At 41.6% G+C, this 21,613-nt stretch overlaps 1 protein-coding gene across 1 annotated transcript in view; it reads right to left on the reverse strand.

The window, feature by feature from the left end:
* Positions 1-2,008: 2,008 nt before the first annotated feature.
* The window catches only part of DARS1 (aspartyl-tRNA synthetase 1), a 49,660-nt gene continuing 30,055 nt past the window's right edge, over positions 2,009-21,613 (reverse strand). Inside the window, exons 8-16 of the mRNA XM_028744967.2 lie at positions 13,462-13,573; positions 11,856-11,990; positions 10,374-10,521; positions 8,135-8,281; positions 6,506-6,548; positions 6,089-6,169; positions 5,499-5,610; positions 4,485-4,556; positions 2,009-2,559 (exon numbers count right to left, since the gene is read on the reverse strand). Of these exons, the coding sequence (XP_028600800.2) occupies positions 2,468-2,559; positions 4,485-4,556; positions 5,499-5,610; positions 6,089-6,169; positions 6,506-6,548; positions 8,135-8,281; positions 10,374-10,521; positions 11,856-11,990; positions 13,462-13,573 (942 nt within the window). The 3' untranslated portion in view covers positions 2,009-2,467. The remainder of the gene's footprint in view (positions 2,560-4,484; positions 4,557-5,498; positions 5,611-6,088; positions 6,170-6,505; positions 6,549-8,134; positions 8,282-10,373; positions 10,522-11,855; positions 11,991-13,461; positions 13,574-21,613) is intronic.

Raw genomic sequence — 21,613 nt, forward strand, 5'->3', positions numbered from 1 at the left:
CTCCCTCCTGCGCCCGCAGCAGACCGAGACCTCCCCGCCCCCGCCCGGCCCTACCTGGGCGCCTCCAAGCCCGGCCGGCTCCGCGTCGCGCTCCACGCCGGGCAGCTGCAGCAGGGGCTGCGCGGGGGCGCGCGGCGGCCCGGCTGAGCGCGCCCCGGAGCCGCCGCGCCGCCGCTCGCGAGTCCCTCCGAGAGCCCGCGGGACTGACTCCGGAGTCGCGAGGCGGCGCGTCGCCCAGGGAAGGGGCGGCTTCCCACAAGCACGACGACCGAAAAGAGCCCAGCAGAGCGCGCGCCCCGGAGGACTTGGGGGGGGGGTCTGTAGGGCATCAGTGGCCCCCAGAATTCTGCCCGCCCCTCGCCCCATTTGATCCAGATTTACCCTCTGGGGAGAGCGAGCCCTGGCCCAGCAGGGGGCGCCCTCGCTCCGTCCTCCGGGAAGCAAACGCCCTCGCCCGCCTCCCTCCAGGCAACATCTCGCGGCACACCAGGCAACATCTCGCGGCACACTAGTGTGCCGCGGAACACCGGTTGGGAAACACTGGTCTACTGTCAGGGCACCAGGTACCACTGTTTAAGAACTACTGTCATCTGTGTGAGTTACTCAAATGAACATACTAAGCATAGCAATATGGAGCAAAGACATTTCCACACACATGGAATTAAGGCATAAGGGATGATCTGTGAGAAAACAAACAGAAATCTGCAATAAATTCATTTGTCCTAAAACATCATTTTCCAAACCTTTCAGCATGAATCAGTGAGCGACTCTGTTATTTATTAGGATGAAGCATCCAATAAAGCCTATTATCCAGAGATACTACTAGCTCTGCATGGGAAAAGGTAATTGAATTTGATCGATTCCAGTTGGATTAGCTGAACAAACAACTCTTTCTGGAACCAGATTTAACAGCAATAAAATTGTGGTAATAAGTAGTTATTTATAATCCACTTAGCAAACAAATACAACTGGGAACGTGCACACGCAGGCAAACCCATTTTAAAAAATGTTTCTGGGAACATGCCAGTGCTTAGTACTCAGAGCTGGCCCATTAGCTAAGCTGCCTAACCTGGTTTCTCAACCAGGTGACTTCATAGTCCTCATTTTCTGCACTTTCCATTTTTTGCCCAGACCTTTGTTTTGAGTGATAATCCTCAAAAAAAGGTATGAAACAAAATATCAGTGTGTCATTTGACCAAGTCTATTTAAGTGTCTGCAATTTGCACACACTGATTCCTGCATCATCAGGACCTTTAATTAATGGTAATGCCCCTGAAAATTAGGATACCATAATTCTGTATATACATTGGTACCACCCACCGTCAAATCTCACATCCCGGCTTAATTGCTTGGAAACACTTAAAAATCTGGCCAGCAATTAAATAATAATAATAATAATAATTATTATTATTATTATTATTATTATTATTATTATTAAATATCTCACTCCTGAATAAATAAAAACATCACAGAACTGTAACTATTAGCTCTTTTAGTTGCAATTTCAAAACACAAGACCAAATTATTGTATTTTACAGCAGCATCAGTGTGCATGGCACTTTACAAGAGAGCAGGTTTCAGTATTACAATCTCAGTGATCTCAGGTTCCAGGACTTACAATCTCAGAAAGTATGGGTAATGTCACTGAACTCTAGTTCCCACCGGCTTCAGCCACCAAGCCCAATGGTCAAATATTATAGGAGCTGTAGTTCAACAAGAGTGCCCCTGCCATGCTGTGGCCCTGAGGTTCCTCATGCCTGTTTTAAGCACATTCTCTTAAGGCTTACATACATGATCATCTCTTTTTATCCTCAATAGTCCTGTGAGAGACGGAGGTTGAGAGGCAAGCCAGTTATCAAGGCTTCCAGCATAGTTCATTGTTCAGCAGGGATCAAGATAATTATGCCCTGCTTAAAGTTATCTTCTAGTATTGAAAAGCAAGACAGCACACTGACAAAAAAATACAGACAAATTCTGCAATGTAGAAAAAAAAGAGACACACACAAAATAGGGAGTTTTATTGCAACCTGCATTTATAAGTATGTAAGATCAGAGTTCAGTATTTACCATGTTAATTCTCAAAATAATCCGTTTCCAACTTGCTATTTTGTCAATTTCTCTTACTACTGTTGATCAAATTCTACTCTGCTGCCATATTTTAAAAAACACCAAATGTCCTCCCCTTATTACACAACTATGAATTTTTTAAAAATTCAAGTGTATAGAAAGATGTAAAGTACAAGATGATAACAGTACCCTTAACTTCAAATATGTTTCATAAAAAGATTACGTTTTCTGCGACACGACCCAGATCTGTTAAAATGGTTGGCTTCATTATTAGTAATAAATTAGTGGGAACATTTGTTATTGTGGCACTTTAGTAGGTTAGATGTACATCCGTTGCACACTGCATTTATGCTATACTGTTCAGAGCAGGGAGCAAACTTTCAAACTCGCTCTGGTCTCCTTAAGGCGTTAGACGTTTAGGATCACGAGGGAACATGGACGTTTGCCTGACATTGCTCAGTCCAAGGAACAGCATGGTGACTCTTTCCAACCCTGTAAAATTAAATCCAGTCTCATCAGCTAGAAGACCAAGTGGTGTATACATATACAGATATACATGAACCAACAGAGTGGTTCATGAGTCACATCAAGCTTTGTACTCAATGTGCTCCTCTGCTGTACAGCCAGGAGGGGATAGAAAGTTTTCACTTCAATGCAATTTAACAGGTCATCCAAACCCTAATCCGTGGTTAATTGAAACAAACCAACCCATAGCTAGTAGGCAGCTTGTTGGGTTTGGATGGAACACCAAGCTTGCAGTTCATCACAAACAGAAGCAAACACAGTTTGAGCTGCCACACTTGCTAAGAAGAATTTTGTTGGAGGGCATCACCACACCCCAAAGCCTCATATGCACAGCAGGCTGCCCCATTAGCTTCTCCTGAGAGCGCTCTCATCCCTTAAACACTACCACATGCTCATTAGATCTGCAGCACAAACCATTGCATCGCAGCAGGCTAAGCTCAAAATCCACTGTGTGGATCAGTGCTACAAATTCTTCAAAATATGTAATTTCTATTTCTATTAATATTTAAAGCAGCCTTATGCAAAAAGTACCACCAATTTGAAAGCCTGATATCCGAAGTTGTTTGGTTTTTTAGTTTGGCAAAGATGGGATCCAGCCCCGTTTTTACCAAGAAAAGAATGCAGGAGGCACTTACAGGATATACTGATTCACCTTTCCCAGGCTCACGGATTATTCTCCGTAAATCTACCCCTAGCTGTTTTGCCTTTAGCCTGGTTTCAGAGCTTGGCTGAGATAAAAAGAGGATAGGAAGCAGAGGTGAGGTAGGTTAATCCCACCTTCTCTTATTCTGCAAATGCTTCCCTGGTCGTCCCCTCAATCAGCAATATGAGGGAAAGATGGGTTTGGGAAACCTGCATTTCCCTTCAAAATGTGAAAGTCTGTGAGGCTGGTGGGGCTAGAGCCCGGAACAATTTTCCTTCTCAGCTGAAGCCACACCAGAACTGTTAACAATGGAAAAGCATCCCATTGCTTACTGTATTTGAGTAGAGTAACATGGTTGTACAGTGGACGCTCGGGTTGCGAACATGATCCATGCAGGAGGCACGTTCGAACCCGCAGCGTTCATGACCTGCACATCTGCGCACGCGCGGGTTACAATTCGGTGCTTCTGCGCAAGCGCAAAGTGCAATTGAGCGCTTCTGCACATGCGCCGAAACCCAGAAGTAACCATTCCGGTACTTCCGGGTTCGGCGCAGTGCGCAACCTGAAATCGCGCAACCCAAAGCGTCTGTAACCTGGGGTATGACTGTACTATTTCGTGTTTGTCATGTGCTAATTACTGCCTGCAAAATTGTTCTTGTAAAATCAGCAAAGTTTTGCCATATAAAGCAAGTTGCATAACCTGTAAATGAAAAAGTGTTAAATAAATCGCCAGCTTTGTACTTGGGGAAAAAAATGTTCAAGTTTGGTCCAAATACAAGCAGTGGAGGTGGGGGAGAATTAAATGAGTTTTGTCAAAACGCACTGAGTATTCTAGACTTTATATCATTACCTCTATTAACAGTAGGGATAAATCTCCATCAAATAAACAACTGCTTTCTTTCTTCATCATTCAATGCCCCACTAGTGGGAAGGGGGGCTGGGAAGGAAACGCCACTGCTAACAAGCAGTAGGATTTTCTACTTTGATTGTGGGCTTTTGAATCTTGTCCGATCATTTCCTTTGATAGTTGTCTTGTAAAAAGGAAAGCAAAGCTTAAAGCATGGATTGTTTTATAAATCTCAGAGATAAGAAGCTTAGGATGTTTCTCAAATATACACATCCCCGGTAAATCCAGGTTAGCTTTCCGAATTAAGCTCAAATGCTATGATCATCTTTGTTGTAAAACTGTCCTTCCATATGATGATAATCCAGGGCCAGAATACAATGAAAATAAAATAAGATACATTACCTATGCCACCACCAGCATGGGGAGGTGCACCAAAACGGAAGGAATCAATGTAAGACTTAATTTTCTCTAAATCTGTAAAGGAAATAGATTATTTTGCTTTACATCCAATTCTTGTTAGCAGCACAGCAAAAGCATGCAGCATAAATAGAAAGAATACACATTAATCCAAAGTAGTTCAGTTTCTGGACAGCTCCCCCCCCCCAAACAGACTATTATTGTTTTGCACAAATCCAGTGTGCTTAGTAGCCAAAGCTGTGTTGATCCTGTTGTTGCTGTTTAAAAATTGAACAGAAGATATGAGCAGCAGCTCTGTTTAAGGGGTTACACCCCCACCCAAAAAAGTAAATCCACAGAACAGCAGATTATTGCTTTCAGCTTTAATATAGTACAAGGAAAGGCACCAGGTCCACTAGCCCCCAGGCCCACCTGTCCTTTCTGTAACTGACATCCTACCTGGGGACAATATTCTTTGATTTCCCTTCAGCAACTAACAAGTGCACGTTTACCAAATGATAAAATGATTACCCTGAAACACCTGCAGGTATCCAAATCCACTTTTGTGCATCCCCTGCATTTAAGTCCACCTGACAATTCAACGTATTTGATGGTCCCCTGAGCTTTTGGATGGATGGAACTGAAATATAATTGTAGCGAGACTGACAAATATTGTACAGAATAGAAACTCGTGACCTGGGGGAAGTTCCCTGGAACAGGTGCCCTTAGAAAAGTTGTTTGTGGCTGAAAACTTGTTGGACACATTTGTTATATGTTGCTAAGACACTTGGCTGCATTCAGGCTAAGATCCTACACTTAGGGCCCATCAAAATCAACATAGTAAGTTAGATACCACTTAATTTCAATGGGAAGTAACTTAAATTTGGATCTAACCATTATATTTATATACAAAGAATAAGGCTTCCATTTCCTGCTCTAATCTCTCCTCTTCATATCCTTGTTGCATGCATTGATTTGAAAGTGAAAGACAGGAATATATATATATATCTGAAATATTACCAATGCCATGGTGCAAAGCTCTCTCAGTCAGCAGCTGAGGATCGTGAACTCGCTGAGCCCCAGACAAAATTTCTTCTCCCCTCATGAACATATCATAGGAGTTGGATGTTTTCTTTAAAAAAAAGATTGCATTTTAGTAACTAGCAGTTAAACGGTATGCAAAATTTGGCCGTTGTTAAGCGCAGATTATGCCCATCCCACTTCCAACGAAGAAGGCAGGCCTCTCCTTCCCTTGTGTCCACTGCTTTCAAAACTGCTGAAACTGTAAGTACAATAGCAGCATCTTTTTCCATTGGAGATCATGGGACTTGTAGTAAGAAAAACAAACAAACAAACAAACAAACAAACACCTGCTGCTAGCATTGGTTTTAGTTCCTGAAGGAACCTGTGCAAAGGACAATGATCAGTTCAGATTATGAGACCCATACCTACTCAACACCTGACTTTAAACTTACTACATGAATATGGTATAATTGTGGCACAAACTCCATGCCAGGCCAGTCCCCTATTGACACCTGAAAGTGGCCTGCAATGTTCCATCATATTTCACAGCAATCAAAACACTGATAAGCAAGCAACAATTTACTTACAGGATTTGCTGGATCTGGCATTGTGTAGAAAGGTCTTACAGCCAGAGGGTATTTGTCAAGAATATAGAAGTCAGTGTCATACTGCAAAAGACCAGGTATAAATAAATTTAAGATAATTTTTTTTTTAAGGAAAGAGGTTTTAAAAAACAACAAATAAATAATACATATCTAAAAATTTGAGGAGTTTCACAACACATGATTTTGCTAATCAGTTAATTCCAACAAGTTTAAGGAATTTAAATTTGATAGTATCACGCAGGTTCTAAGACAGCATATTAAAAACACTATAAAATTCTATATGAATGACCTGCTACAAATGTTAACAATTTCCTGTGTCAAGCATACCTGTTCAAAATTGTTCCAAAAATGCACTTTACTGCTATATTAATGATTCAAAGTAATTTTTAAAAGGTTTACCTTTTCCTTCACCAGTCGACCCAAGAGCTTTTCACTTGGTGTACTGAAAGCAAAGATTTTAAGGTTCAGGTTAAAGCAGCTTTTTATAGTTCGTGTTTCTGAGTCTTTATGAACTGATCTTTGAAAAGCTGTACAAATCCCACAAATGAGAAAATACGTGTGTAGATCCACTCATGCCATTCAATTGTTTTAGGCCAACCCTGGATGAATGTGATACTGTATTATTGGTCATGGGAGCCAGACAAGCTCCAAATGTTGGATCAGGAGTGGCTGGTTTTATTGCTTACCACCCAAGCCTGCAGTGGGCTTTATTCTCTGCTTGGTCACATGACTAACAGGGGCCAGACCAGACTCTGCAGTATGTTATGCAGAGGTGAGTATGCAGTCACTATTTGTATACTCCACTTCCATATATTGCATTCAAAGTAGTGCCTACACAAGTAATTGTTTCGCTAAATGTGTCTGTGAGAACCAAGATTGGCACTGGTATAGTACACTTTGTTTCCTGCAGTGGGAGTGCCCTGCTTTCCATTCTTCAGTACACAACTGGCATCTTTAGGCACACTCCACCTAGGATCACTGGTTGCTAGCTTCAGGCAATTCAAAGCGCCACAGAGATTTTTTTTAAAAATGAAACTACTATAATACTTATAGCAAAAGGGCCAACGCTACACGTTTTTTCTTCTGCAGTAGGGTGGTCAGGACATTTGTTTACTCCTGAGATATTGTGAGCCTATAAAGAGACACATAACCATCTGGAGAAGCAGACAGAAAGTAAGCTGTCACTGCTTTACAGAATTGTGTGTCTTCATTATACAGAAACTATGTTAAGTCTAAGTAATATTTCCTAGGGATGCTTATATGGGAATAAGACCCATTGACTCCAATGGATGCATTTCTGAATAAGCATACATACAACCAAACCGTTAGGATGTTCAAGCTTCTATAAGGAACGTAGTTCACAAACATGGAAGCCAGACTTATTTTGTGCAGAAGACAAATTTAATCAGAAGGCTTTGCATCATCTGTTGATTAACTGGACAGGTCAACTATTTGTTTTGGTAAATAATCTCCATTAAATTAATTTTATGTTCCAGAATGAACTATTGTAATCCCAGGACCGAGGATTTTCAGTTTGTTTGTTTGTTTGTTTTAAAACAGACCACTGTTTACAGAAAGAAGAAGCTGTTACACTGCTCTGGGTGGTCTAGGATGAATTAAGGGACAAGAGAGAGACTTCAGGGCCACACAGATTTGGGTTGACCTGTTTATAGACAGCTCCCGGCTATACTGCACCACCAGGTTTGTTCCCTCCACTTAAGAGCTTGGATTCTGGAACAGATGTTTTATACTACCTGGAATGGTGAGAAACGAACGTTTAAGGTGCTCTCCACACATCACATTCTTAACAAGGGGATTTATTTTAATGGGGCGTCTCTCTGTTTTGTACATGAGTGCATAATGGTGGCAATTCCTATAGCTGGAAAAGTGTGACAGGCTTGTGTTGGCATTCCAGCAAATGTATGAACTGTTTTCACAGCGACATGTAATCCAAATGTAGTCCCAAAATGGTTACATCTGCAATACCAATAGATAAGGCACTAATCTTTCCCACCAACATGAATGTACCTGAGATCATCTTCATCCCCCATCTCTACTCCAGCTTCCCGAAGCATGGCCAGAGCTTCTCGGTACTCCAGCCTCAACGTCGGCTCCAAGAACTTGAATGGTTCGCATGGAAATTGTTTGCTCACAGTCTGGATTTCCGTTTGAAACCTTCACGTAAAAATATATATGCAATTTTCAACAAAAGCAAAAACACAGAAAAGGCACTACCCTTCTTCGCCACAAGAGCTCACTCTGACACCATGCAACATTTATGATCTATGTTTTTCTGACTTCCTTCACCAACAAAAAAGATTGGTTGAAATGCAAGGAGATTTTCATCATCAGATCTCAGGAAGTAAGAAGGAGCACATGCAAGACCCTCAGGTACCCTGGGCCTAAACTATGAAGGGTCCTAAAGGCAAACATTGGAACTTGAATTTAGCCTGGAAACAACCTGCAACCACGAATCTCATATAAAACAGGTTATAATGGAAAATCAATTTGGCTGCTGTATTCTGAACCAGTTGCTGTTTCCAGGCAGCCACACCCTGTCTTGAGGGCATTATGGTAGCCAACTGTAGGGGTTATCAGTAAATGTGCTACTGTATTCATATTGCTATTTTCCACAAAAAGCTGCAAAAAGTTGTTGCTGCTCCTGGCCTGGCCACAGTTTCAAGCTGGGCATATAGAAGGGGACTGTGGTCCAAGAGAATTCTGAAGCTACAAGCCTAAGTATCCTCCAGAATGTTATGAAACTGTCCTGTATGAGGTGTGATGCCAAAGTGGGAAAGCATGCTAAGCCTTTGTAACAATACTAACTGTAATGTTCATGGCTATGTGGCAGCCCTTACATCCGAGAGCAGCCTTATGGCCTTACCATTCCATCCACAAAACTTGTGGGTTGCCCTTCGACGCAGCCCAGAAAGCTGTTGTCGGGAGGAAGACAGCAAAAGGAAACAAACAGTTCATGGCCTACAACCTAATCCTAAAGTGGGCCAAGGGGCTGTACATCATTCCCATGGCATATATATCCTTACCGTTCTGTAGCCTACAATAGGGAGCGAATGGCTTTCATGCCAAAGGGATCTGTTTGGCTTTTCCCCAGAAACCTGAACTCCACCAGCAAAATTCAAGTGTAAATAGTAGTTTAGAAAGAGGGCTCGATGCTTCCAGTTAAGGAATGAGTGCATCTTCGTCCAGGAATTTATTTTCAGGGCCAAAACTTGAGCACTCAGTTCTTTCACCCCAACCCATTCCTGCAAAACCGCCCCCCAGCCCCAATTATATTTGTTTCAGCAGCCTAGCTTGGAAACAGAAGTTGCTGCTATTGTTACACAACTCAGAATCAAATATCAAATGTACTTCAGATCTTCCAGAGATCTCCCAGTAGATCTATTCTCTGCCCACCCCTGGTCTAGAATGGGTTTGTGTGTGAAAGAGCTGAGTGCTCAGTTTTGGCCCTGAAAACAGATTCCTGGACGAAGATGCACTTGTTCCTTAATTGTAAGCGTATTCTCTGCCCACCCCTGGTCTATAAAAAAGAATATTAGGGGCCAAAAAGGATGATACGTGTAGGTATGAGAAGAAATCTGAAAGGCAGTTCAGCAGGGCAAGAACAAGTATTCACAAGCTGTATCAGACTAAAGGACCACACAGCCCAGCACTCTGTATCCAACACTGACTAGTTTGATGCTCCACAAAGCTCACAAACAGGGCAATGAATTGAGAGAGTCACCTATGTTGTTCAGCGGCATAACACCTATGAACACAGAGGCTCCTTCTTAGCTATTATAACCAAGAAAGGCCTACTCATGAATCTATTTAATCCTTTTAAGAAGCCATCAAGGCAATGAATTCCAGCAGTTCATACTGCATTAGAGAAACAAAGAAATGCTTTTATGCTCGTCTTTAACCTGCTGCCATTCTATTATTTCACTGACTTACGGTCCATCAGTAGAAAGAAAAAGAGATTTCTCTCTACTCATGTGGTTCCTCGTATGCAAGACCATGCTTGTGCCCTGCTAGCAGACTTCAGTATCAAAAACTGTACTTCTTGCAAGATAGAAAAAGCTGAGATTTGGTGTACAGATAGTCAAAAGTTATCCTGATTACAGATTCATCTGGCAACAGGGTACTTTTATGACTGTTGCCTGTAAGACATGATACAAACTCTCTTTCTCACATTAGCTTTGGCACTCCAGACAACATTAAATAGCCTCTCATTTTCTATGGTTTCTATAGCATGTAATTTACTTCTTACCTTTCTTGGAGTCCTTTGAATATCTGCACCATGGTGTCTGCGATCTCGTCCACCACCTCATGATAATGGTAATTAAAGGCCATTTCAATATCCAGACCAACAAACTCTGTCAGGTGTCTATGAGTATTAGAGTCTTCTGCCCTAAACACTATACAAAGGGGGAGAACGTTATAAATTACTTTAAGACCCCGAACAAATGGGTCTCAGTAGAGACTAGCTTCAGACAGACACTCTAGCACCAAATTACTATTTTAAATAGACAGAACAATAGCTCTTATCTGAAACAGGACTCTAATCTCCTGCCAGAGAGACCCCTGTTAAACACCAAAATGGTCATTGTGGTAGTAAAATTTCTGCAAGTGACTCTGAATCCTGGCAAGGAGGTGCTGTTGGCTCCCCTGGGAGATAACAGTTCAACAACAGCTGTCCATGCTCTGAGTTGGGAGCTAAACCACTAGATCAGGACAAATACAGGGCTCTTTTTGTGACTTGAGAGTGCAGCTCCTATCTGAAAACCGCAGTCTGTGCTATTCCCAAACTTGTGAAGATTTAGAACAGTAACACACACCAGTGTGCATGTAGGTCCTTTGAACACCACCAAGAAACAATTTAAGCCAACAATGAAGTCAGTGAGACTTACAAATATTTTTGTATTATCTCAGAATATTTCCCCAGTTCATATATTACACAGGGTGGTATTTCTCCTGCCATGGAAAAGTAGCTTTTATCTCTATCTCCACCCACATTTTATATTATGGTACCTATGATCCAGGGTCTCTGTGTCAACCAATACTTTGTGCAATTTCTCTCCATCAAAAAGAAATAGGAGGGGGCAGGAGCTAAAGTAGTGCAGCATTGGTGTGCAGCACTTGGTTCTTATATTCAAGAATATGTTTGGGGATATGAGGCGCACGGATTGCTCTACAATACAAAAATGAGTACAGTACTCCCCTGTAATTTATAGCTCAGGGAAGGGGAGAGGGAAGATAAGCACATGCTATCTATGATGATAATCCAAACTGATATATTGTGAAAAACCAGAACATGAAAATATTTTGCACCGTCTAATTTAGGATGTATTGATTTTCAGCAAGCCCACATTAATAAAACCTCTAGGGCTGCCAAGCTTGTAGGCTTCTATTAAGTTCATCGAGAGATTAACCATTACAGTTGCAGTCATCTTTTTCTCTGCCAGGAAACAGCTGTATGATACTTCCAACAACCACTAGAGAACACCATTGCTCTGTTCACTGTTCTCACGTCAGCTGAAAATATTACATTTGTTCCGCCTGCAAACCCTGTCAAACTGCCATATGGATTAGCAGCCTTTGCATGAAACTTTTGTTTGGTTTGCAGATTAGAAAGGAAAAGGCCTCGCAATGCTCAGTACGTGCATAACCTGAACATTTAGTGCACGCTGGCTCCAGAGACATGACTGTTGCATTAGTAAGAAAGGGGGGGAAACAAAAGAGCTTTCCTCACCTGGCCCAATGCAGAAAACCTTGTCAAAGTCAGCACAGATACACATTTGCTTATAAAGCTGTGGGGACTGTGCAAGGTAGGCGCTGCTTTTGAAGTAAGAAACAGTAAACACATTGGCACCACCTTCGCTGGCAGCTGAAAAATAAATGCATTTATCTATAAAGCAGGAGCAAACTTAAGTGATGTATTTTTCTTGATTCCTTCAATTATTGCATGCAACTGACAATTCAGCAAGTACACTTTCAGAGATGAAAATGGAATGTTTAAACACTTTCTCCAAGGGTCAGAAGACACCAGCCAGCGCCATTTTGCTGACTGAGGTAAATTACAAGATGGCACTTCCCCTCCAACACTACCACCACTCCACATATAGAAGCTGCCCGGCAAATGAATCTTACTTCGACACGGTCAATAGGATAGCATCAGACAGACCCAACGGCATTGTTCTAGGGAGGGTATACACAGCTCTAATGTCCAGCAAAGGTGAATGGCCTCAGAGTTCAGGAGGAATGGCTGTAGGGACTGCTGCCACCGCCCCAGCACCTAAAGCAACTGCCACACACTACCTAAAAATAGGGCTGGCCATAGTAATAATGCCTGACACATTTGGTATCACCTAGGTCTGTGTTGTTAGGGTCGACAGACCCAAGCCTTCTGCAATATGCTGGAATGAAGAGCAACCTTCCAAGCCCGATTCTCACCTTCTTTCGCTATCTATGGTGCTAAAATGGACTTAAAACCAAGACAAGCTAAAATGCCTGCTCCAGAAGAGGAGGAATGTGGCATGAGGCATTCAGGTGGGGTTTTATAGGAGAAGGGAGGAACTGCAGTAAGAATGTTGCGTTGCAATCCACATTTTACTATTTCCATTCCTTTCCAGACTATGGATTTTGGCTTCACACAGCCAATGGCAGTGAGAGGGGGCAGGTGGGTGGCTTGTCTGTAGGTCCCAGTGGGCACATGAATTGGCTGTTGCCAGCCACTGCTGTAACTACACAATATAGTTTGTTTTCTATGCTTGTTATATTGCCTTTGGTTGAAAGCAGCCTTGCATTTAAGCAGTAGCCTAGTAGCCACCGGTGACAAGGAGCTCTGTGTAGAGGAGTGAACAGGCTGGCAAAGGAGAAATGAAGCAGTATATCCACCCTGTGTCCAGCAAACAAACCAAGAAAGGAACAGGAGAAGCCCCCCCCCCCATATGAACCAAATACATAAATGCAAAAGTTAGCTGCTGTGGGAAAGATAGATCTCTCTGTCTCTCTTCTGCCAGCCCCAAGCAGCCTAGGAAGCCTTTCTGCAGGCCAGCTCATTTTTCTGGGCTTCAAGGCTGGTTAAACAGATGTAGAAACCTACACAAAATGCTAAGGAATAAGCCTGTTTCTCTACCCTGAGATTACTGGAGAGTGCACCAACTTTTGTTTTTCCAAAGGATACAGCAGCATCTTTTTTTTAAAAAAGAAAAGGTTTTAATGTGCAATTGATTACTTAAAAATCAGTTAATCCTCTATGGTTCGATAATATACTCCCCCCCCCCCCCCCGCACAATAGTGTACTGCCTCCAAAATTGCAAATTTATTTGAATCTATTACAAATAACCAGTACATACCAGAAATAATCTTGGGAGTCTGAATTTCCACAAACCCCTTGTGAATGAGTGTTTCTCGAAAAAGCTGGCAAATGCCAGACTGCAGGCGAAAGACAGCTTGGCTAGTGGAGGTCTGTTAAAGAGAAGATATTACACTAAGATTTCTAGCTTTATTTCACTTGCTGGACACTGTTTGAATTTTATCAGGACAACAGATTTCATTAAACAGTTCTCTCAAGAGAAATTTTTATTACCCAAAGGCCTGCAGAGGAAACTTTCTGATAGGTTTGCACAAAAAGAGCAAGCAAAGCTGCTAAAAATCTGTACCAACAGTTGAGACAAAGGGGTTGATTAACTTTTATTCATCATATAGATATACAGGTAAGGTAAGGCGTTTAGACAAAAGTTACAAAGGTACAACTGTCTTCTATAGAACGACATTATAGCATTCTGCTACCAATAGCTGAATCCGCTCTACAGTAGTTGTTGCACTCATCCATAATGAATATATAGAAGTAAAAATAATGCTTAATGTAAACTAGATGAAAAAACCAAATTGATAAAATATATTGAGAGAGGCTATACAAAGTCACCCACTCCCGTCACCCACACACAGCAAAGAAAAGTCAGCTCAATACAGAGTTGAAGGTAAAATCTAATGCAGTGTGTGTGGGGGAAACCTTCTGCCATTTCTCCCCTCCAATACAATAGTTCTTCTTCCAAAACAGAGACAAGCTTGATACTCCTCAGAGATCACAGAGATTGCTTGCTTGCAAAACAGTTAACATACCAGCATGCTATGCAAATCAAGAACCCTGAGGTTTATTGTGAAGAAAAAATAAAGAATAGTTAAAAGCAAACCCACAACTGCGTTGGCAACATACAGCTGCATGTGTCTATACAGTAATGGCATTTTTTATCCTCCCCTTCCCCCACCATCCGTGCCTCCTAAATAAGGATGTGCGTCACTGTTCTGTTTACTGCAACTTTTTCAGGATGCCTACCTTTTCAGTTAGGTTGAGATGTGTGGTTTTTCACATGACATGACGCCAAGCCACAGATGTGCAGAAACGAATACAAATGTGATACATCTGTCAGGGTTTTTTTGTTTTCAAATAAAGTTGCTTTTTCGTTTTTGTTTTAAACACAACGGACTGCATTTTTTAAACCAAAGCTGGCTTTCATTTCTTCACTGGAAAGTTACAGATTCTAGTTAATTAAAATAGTGCGAGAAAGTGGCTGGTACCATCTTTCTGGTTTGGTTTCCCACCCCCCTCTGTTTTGTTTTTAGCCATGTGAGATCTTAACCACAGTCACACTGCGTTCCTAAAGTAGAGGGTTCAGCGCAACCTGACTTTGTTTTCAGCTGATTGGTGCAAATAAAGTCTGGCTTGAAGTGCAGAGGCTCATCTCTAACAAACATACAGGCTCATCTCTAACAAAGCTGTGCAAAGTACAGGAGGCATAGCTGCAAGGAAGCACGGCATGAGATGTGCTTTATGTGACGCACACACGACTGTGTTCTGCACAAACAAAACAAAAAGACTCGTAGAAGAGAGTGAAAACTAAGCAACCACCGGCGGCTTAGTCTCACCACAACCACCCCATAATATATGTAGCCTACATTTAAAAATATATACAAATGCTTGCACAACCTGTTTGTTGGAGAGCACTTGATTTGCTGTCTTGCTAAATAATAAGAGAAATGGACTGAATATAGAGTTTGGCTTTTGGGTTCATTACAACAGCCTGAATGTATTATACAATCTGATGAGCTATTTTGTTAACTAGGCTAGTACAGTATATGATTAGTACAGTATAGTACAGTATATGGGGAAACCCAGCCAGATGGGCAGGGTATAAATAGTGAAATTATTATTATTATTATTATTATTATTATTATTATTATTATTATTATTACTAAGTGCTGCCAGATCTACACTGCATTTTAGTTTACCATCAAAAATAGTTCTGCTGTAAAATAAATTACCAATTTTTTTTAAAAATTAACATCTTCACAAGCAACTAGGCTTTGGCAAATTTCTAGGGCTAAAAACAGAAGCAGATGCTTTCGATCTCTCTCTCGCAGACCCGGTGGAGAAAAGCGAGGGGCACATGAGCCCTCACATTCTCATACCTCATTAAGCCATAGTTTGGCTCACTGTCACATGTGAACAAGACCAATGTCAACAATATTAGGTTAGATGCATGGATGGTCTGTCCCTATATAAGGCCAAACCCAGAGAACTAACAGATTTCTGTCAATAAGCAGCATTTGGATGCTCTTTTATTTCTTCCTCCTTACTAGAAGTTTAAGGAAAGCAAATCATGTTAAATATATATTTTTAGGTGACTTCTAACAATGAGACCCCTAAATAGCAAATAACCTCTATCGACCAAACCCTGGCCAATGAATTCTAATCCAGGGGCTAAATTTTAGTACAGCAGAGCTCTATCTTTAACTAGGAAAGAAAAGGAACCTTGAGTTACTATCTAATCCTCAAATTCAGCTGACATATCTAGCAAAGTAGCACAATGTGCTGCCACAGGCCTTAAAACTAAAATTCTTGATATGGGACCCTACAACAAAAGCTGTGGAAAAGCAATTTGATGGAGACAAGAAAATATACTGCAAGATCCCAAAGACTGGAAGTTGAACCTTAAGCAGGTTTTGACCTTGAAGTGAAGATGCAGATTAGGGAACAGACAATAAACAAAGGCTGAACTTGTTTCTGTTACCTAATTTATTACTGAGTAATTCCCAGATTAGATTAGATATGTAACCAAAACATTTATGTCAACTCAACTAGGGCAAATCCTTTTTGTTTGTTTGTTTCAAAGTGTCACAATGAAGCCTTAGATAAAAGTAAAAAAAGAAGGGAACAATTTTGGTTCTCCCTTGTCGAAGGTGGCTAAAGTCTGAGTTTCATGTGCTAACAGAAGTCCACTTTAAAGAAATAGCATAGGAATCTCTGAATCACAGGCTACAAGACTCTGATATCAATTTGCCTTTTCATTCCATTGTCCACTACTTACGGCATGTCAGAAACTAGAAAAATTTCACTTCATTTCTTTCGTCTAGATACAGGAATCTCTTTAAGTTTACTGTTTCTTGGAATTACAAAGTCACTTTTTAAAATAAATTTATTTTTACTTGTGTTGACAGTGGCCAGTTATTCAGGCTGAAGCTCTACGATGTTTACTACAAGTGCTGAATTTGTATAAAATCTACAATAGTAGCAAAGCGCATTAAAAATGAAACATATCAAATGCAATGCTCTTTTCTACCTGCAGAAGGATTCAAATCTTACTAGCTTGATGAGAACCATGCTTCCAAGTCACCTGGATCAGCTTATCTTAAACCTTCTAATTAGCTATAACAGGCATAGCTACCTATTTATGGACTTAAAGCCAAGTTTACATGGTATACTAATGTGCTTATGATTGCACAGAGACATCTATTTTTATTTTAAAATGTACTACATTCATATCCTACCTTCTCTCCATCTTTGGCCAGTCACTTGCTCTCAGGCTAACCTACCTCACACAGTTACTGTGTGGATAAAATGAAGGATAACTGTATAATTGAGATCAGCCAGTGAGCTTCATGACTGAGTGAGGATGTCAACCACAGGTCCAGCACTCTATTCACTAAACCACACTGGGTCTAAAGTATTGTATTAAAGCACAGCAAATGTAGTGCAGCAGGCCAATGGGGATTTTGCCAGCCCCCCCAACCCCAATCTGATAAATACAATAAGAGAGCCTCCATTGAACTTCCTCAGACAAAACACAGGATGTAGTCTCCGAAACCTTTCTAACAGTTGGATTTAAGAGATCTGGCTATATGTATATACAACTGTGTTTATTGAATGCTTGCATAGAATTCAACTACTGCTGCTGCTGCAGCAACAATAACAGTAGACTCTGTCAATGTAAGCTATAAAAGATAACAAATACAAATAAATCAGAAACAAAGTAAGGCCACCTAATTTATAAGTGTAGGCTCATGTCCAACTGAAAGGAGAGCTAACTGACTAACACAGCTGCTGCTGTTTTATTGAATGATTAAACTTCTGAGAAATTGGAATGTTACTTTAAAAAGCGGAGGTGGGGGTGGGGAGATGTCTGGACCAGGTGGAAGTGTTGAGGTCAAGAGCTTGACAGAAGATATGCCTGTATGTCAGTAGAGGCAAGTGTGAGGACAAATGAGGTGACAACACTGGGAAATTAAACAAAAACCCATCTACAAAATTGCACATGTATCCATGTGTATTCCTATCAGTCCTCTGGAATCAATTGTCACAGCAGGACTTGGGATTTCCATTTTAAATCTGAGTGATTTTATTGATATCATTCTGCAAAGCTTCTGTCAGTTACTCTGAATCTAAAGAAGAGAGCTATAGACTGGATATGGGATTACATATAATTTCCATTTCAACCACCTGACTTTCAAACGAGGAAAACACGACACCAGGAAACTATATTTGACAAAAGTCATTCCTGTGCATTTACTCTTTCTTCCTCATGCAGTTAACTGACTCTGCAATCAAAGAAGTGTAAGGATTAACGGATTGAAGGGAGAAGGAGAAAACTTATCTTATTCTGAAAGTCTTAAATTCTTCCACAGTCTATGTGCAGTAGTACAATAAGGAACTGGAGACTGTGCTAAAGCAATAAAGAATATCTTAAACACATTCCTGAAGTTTAAGCTTCAAAAACAAGTCTTAAATAATGTGCGAGACTCTAGTGTCAATGTTATATACTATTGCTCATAAAATGTGAAAATGAATATTGCTTTTGGGATGCCGGAGGCAATATTTTATCTTTCTGTTCACATACATCTCTGTTGTATGTGAACACACATATCCATGCGGAGACAATGCTTTGTTTAAGCTTAAGGAAAAACACCACAACCTTCTTGTGCTGTCAGATTGTAGATACATGCATTAAGGCTAAACTCTTGTTCTCACCAAAGTGGTATGCCTGTGTCTTGGTTGTACCACTTAAGACGGCAGGTAGGGTGCTCTCCCATGATATAGCACTCTTAAATACCAAGATTTCCCTGCAAGTAGACAACTAGGTCTACCTGCAGTCTGAAATTGTACAGTCCAGACAAAGACATACCATCTCAGTAAGAACTAGGCCCACTTGAAAGAGGCATGCTTAAAAGGGGGGGGGGGGTTGCAAGTTAGGAGGCGATCTTGCAACACACCTCGAAGCCTGGAGTTGTCTACGCATTCAATCTGAAGTTCAAAGTTGTGACAGGTATGAGCACTAACACCACACTGAAGGAACAGTGAGATGCACAGAGGAGCCACAATTAGGCCTGCTCAGCTTAACAACTGAGGGTGGTGGGGTTACACATTTTCCCCATTCTCTCCTGTCCTCACTTCATTCCACCTCCCCCCTTCTTGGCTTTTATTTGGACAGGATTCATTAGCTATTTTAAGACTGGGCATGTCCTTCCCCACCTGCAAGATACAGAAGTACCATATTTTTCGCCCCATAGGACGCACTTTCCCCCCTCCAAAAATGAAGGGGAAATGTGTGCGCGTCCTATGGGGCGAATGCAGGCTTTCGCTGAAGCCTGGAGAGCAAGAGGGGTCGGTGTGCACCGACCCCTCTCGCTCTCCAGGCTTCAGGAAGCTCTCCACAAGCCTTGGGAGCCCGTGGGAGTTCCTGCCGGGCTCCCAAGGCTTGCAGACAGCAGCCTGCAGCCCGAAACCTGGGGAGCACAGCGGAGCATGCCCCGGGCAGCTCTCCACAACCCTTGGGAGCCCGGCGCGAATTTGCGCCGGTCTCCCAAGGGTTGTGGAGAGCTGCCTGCATCCCAAAGCCTGGGGCGCGCTGAACAGCACACCCTGGGCTTTGGGCAGCTCTCCGCAACCCTTGGGAGACCGGCGCGCCGTCGCACCGGTCTCCCAAGGGTTGCGGATAGCAGCCTGTTGTGGGGGCTGGGGTCGGGGGAAGCTCAGGTTTCCCCTGCCCCAGCCCCATGCCTGGGGGGGGGGGGAAATATATTTTTCTTTATCCCCCCCCCCAAAAAAAAACACTAGGTGCGCCCTATGGGGCGAAAAATACAGTATTTCTTTGCTATTTTCTTCTTCTCCCAGTTACATGTTTTATCAATATCTAACAGTTCTGTTTACATTTCACTTTTCAGGTGGTCCCATCCCCATCCACCCCAAGCAAGGGATCGCTAAGGCTTAGTTGTGAGTCCTTTTTAAAACATCAGGGATCGGTCTAGAAATATGGGGATTTATTTATTTCTTAGATCTACAGTCTGCTCCTTCTCCCAAATGAGATGGGTCAATAATAGAATACAATTAAAACCAGGTCTACTTTTTAAAAAACAAACAAACAACCTTCTTTTTAAAAGCTGAGAACAGCTTTAAAACAACAACCTATCACCCACTGCACAGCTAATAATGACACCAAATACTTTATGTATTGAAGCATTTTCCAGGTCTTAATCTGAGTCAAAGCTTTAGGCCCAGTACCTAGAAATCTAGAATTCAAACCTGAAGTACCAAAGTACCAAAGAGGTACAAAAGTACCTCTGGGGTTGTTCAGAATGCTCTCTGACTCTACACAAAGCAATGCTGCCTGCCTGCAAGGATATCTGAGAAAGGGCTTTCAAGATGATGTACATAATTTCAGCACATACCTGGGCACAGTCACCTCTAATTTTATAAATTCAAGCAAGAAATGAAATGAGCAAAAGCCCCATGCCTGATAGAAGTCACTTAAAAAAAAGGTATGTACAGCTGACTGGCAATGTGAGAAAATAAAATATCCCCTCCTGTGTCTATCTGCGATTGCTGCGGACATTCAAGCTTAGGCAGAAGTTTTCAACATTATGAGATCTAAAACTGAATAAGCAGCTTCCACTATGCTGAAGCCAGCAATCCACACTGCCCAACTCATCTTCCAGTGGCCTTCCCCCAAAATTGTATTTCTTTCATTAAAAAGAGCTCAATGCTTCTTAAGAACACAGATATTTGAGGGGAGCAATGAAGCAGAACCACCAGCATCAGCAGGTTTTTTCTCCTCCTGTATTTCTTCACAGAATGCACACAATGATTTTTAAGAGAGATGACACTTCCAGAAATATCAAGAGCAATCATGGATAAGGTTGCTCTGACAGGTGGTTTAAGATGCATTTTTATCCTCTCTAATATATATACTTTTGCAGCAGAAAGAGCTACAGCCTACAAATGTTCCATTTATTTGGCACTGGATGCTTGGGCTCATTATTTGTGGGCAGGCAAATCACTTCAAGCTGCAGCCTTTACTTATGACCCTGATGATGGTATTGCTAATGGAATCAGAGGTGGACTGAGAAAGTTAGGCTGATCCTGCTACACAAACACAGGAAGACAACAACTCTGGGGCAATTATTTGTACTAATAGTTTCCCATACACTATTTAATGTGCAAACAACGGCAGAGGTCATCTTGTCCCTTACTGTATTACAATGTGGAGTGGATTCAAACATGGTGGTTGATCAAATTTACATGGACAGCCAGCTGTTTGCCTAGTTTCTAACCATGTAGTATGATAACCATTATTATGTGCAGGATCATGCACTTTAGACTAAAAACTAATTATAATTATTCATGAAGAAAAGAGGGTTCTGCAACAGTATCCATATAAACACACACACACACACACACACACACACACACACACACACACACTATGTGTATTTGCAAAGTGAGTGGTTCAGAACAAGAACATGCGAAGAGTCCATCCTTGCCAAAAGACAAAATCTATCAACCTACCAGACATCATATCACCCGGTTTCCCAAGGGTGTGTCACAGGGAGCAAACACATCATGGAAAAGCACCAGCAAAATAAACTGTACCAGATGTTTTAAATAAGGAAGGAAGCCATCTGTCCATCAAATGTTGGGGGGGGGGGGGGGAGGTGTTCTCAGCCATGGGACAGAAATGCCCAAACTAGTGAAACGTAATATATGTATATTTAGTCCTTCTTCTGGCATTGTTAAAGGTATTCCTATACCCTTTTTCAAGTGAACATGATAAAACAGTTCACGTAACATTATTAAAGCTATAAGCATCAATAAAAATAATACAACTAAAAAGAAAAAAACGAACAAGTGTTTTGTCTTGAAGGTGCTAAAGCAACTTCTCCACCCACCTCCCA

This window comes from Podarcis muralis, chromosome 1, assembly GCF_964188315.1.
Source record: "Podarcis muralis chromosome 1, rPodMur119.hap1.1, whole genome shotgun sequence".
NCBI classification, from domain to species: Eukaryota; Metazoa; Chordata; class Lepidosauria; order Squamata; family Lacertidae; genus Podarcis; species Podarcis muralis.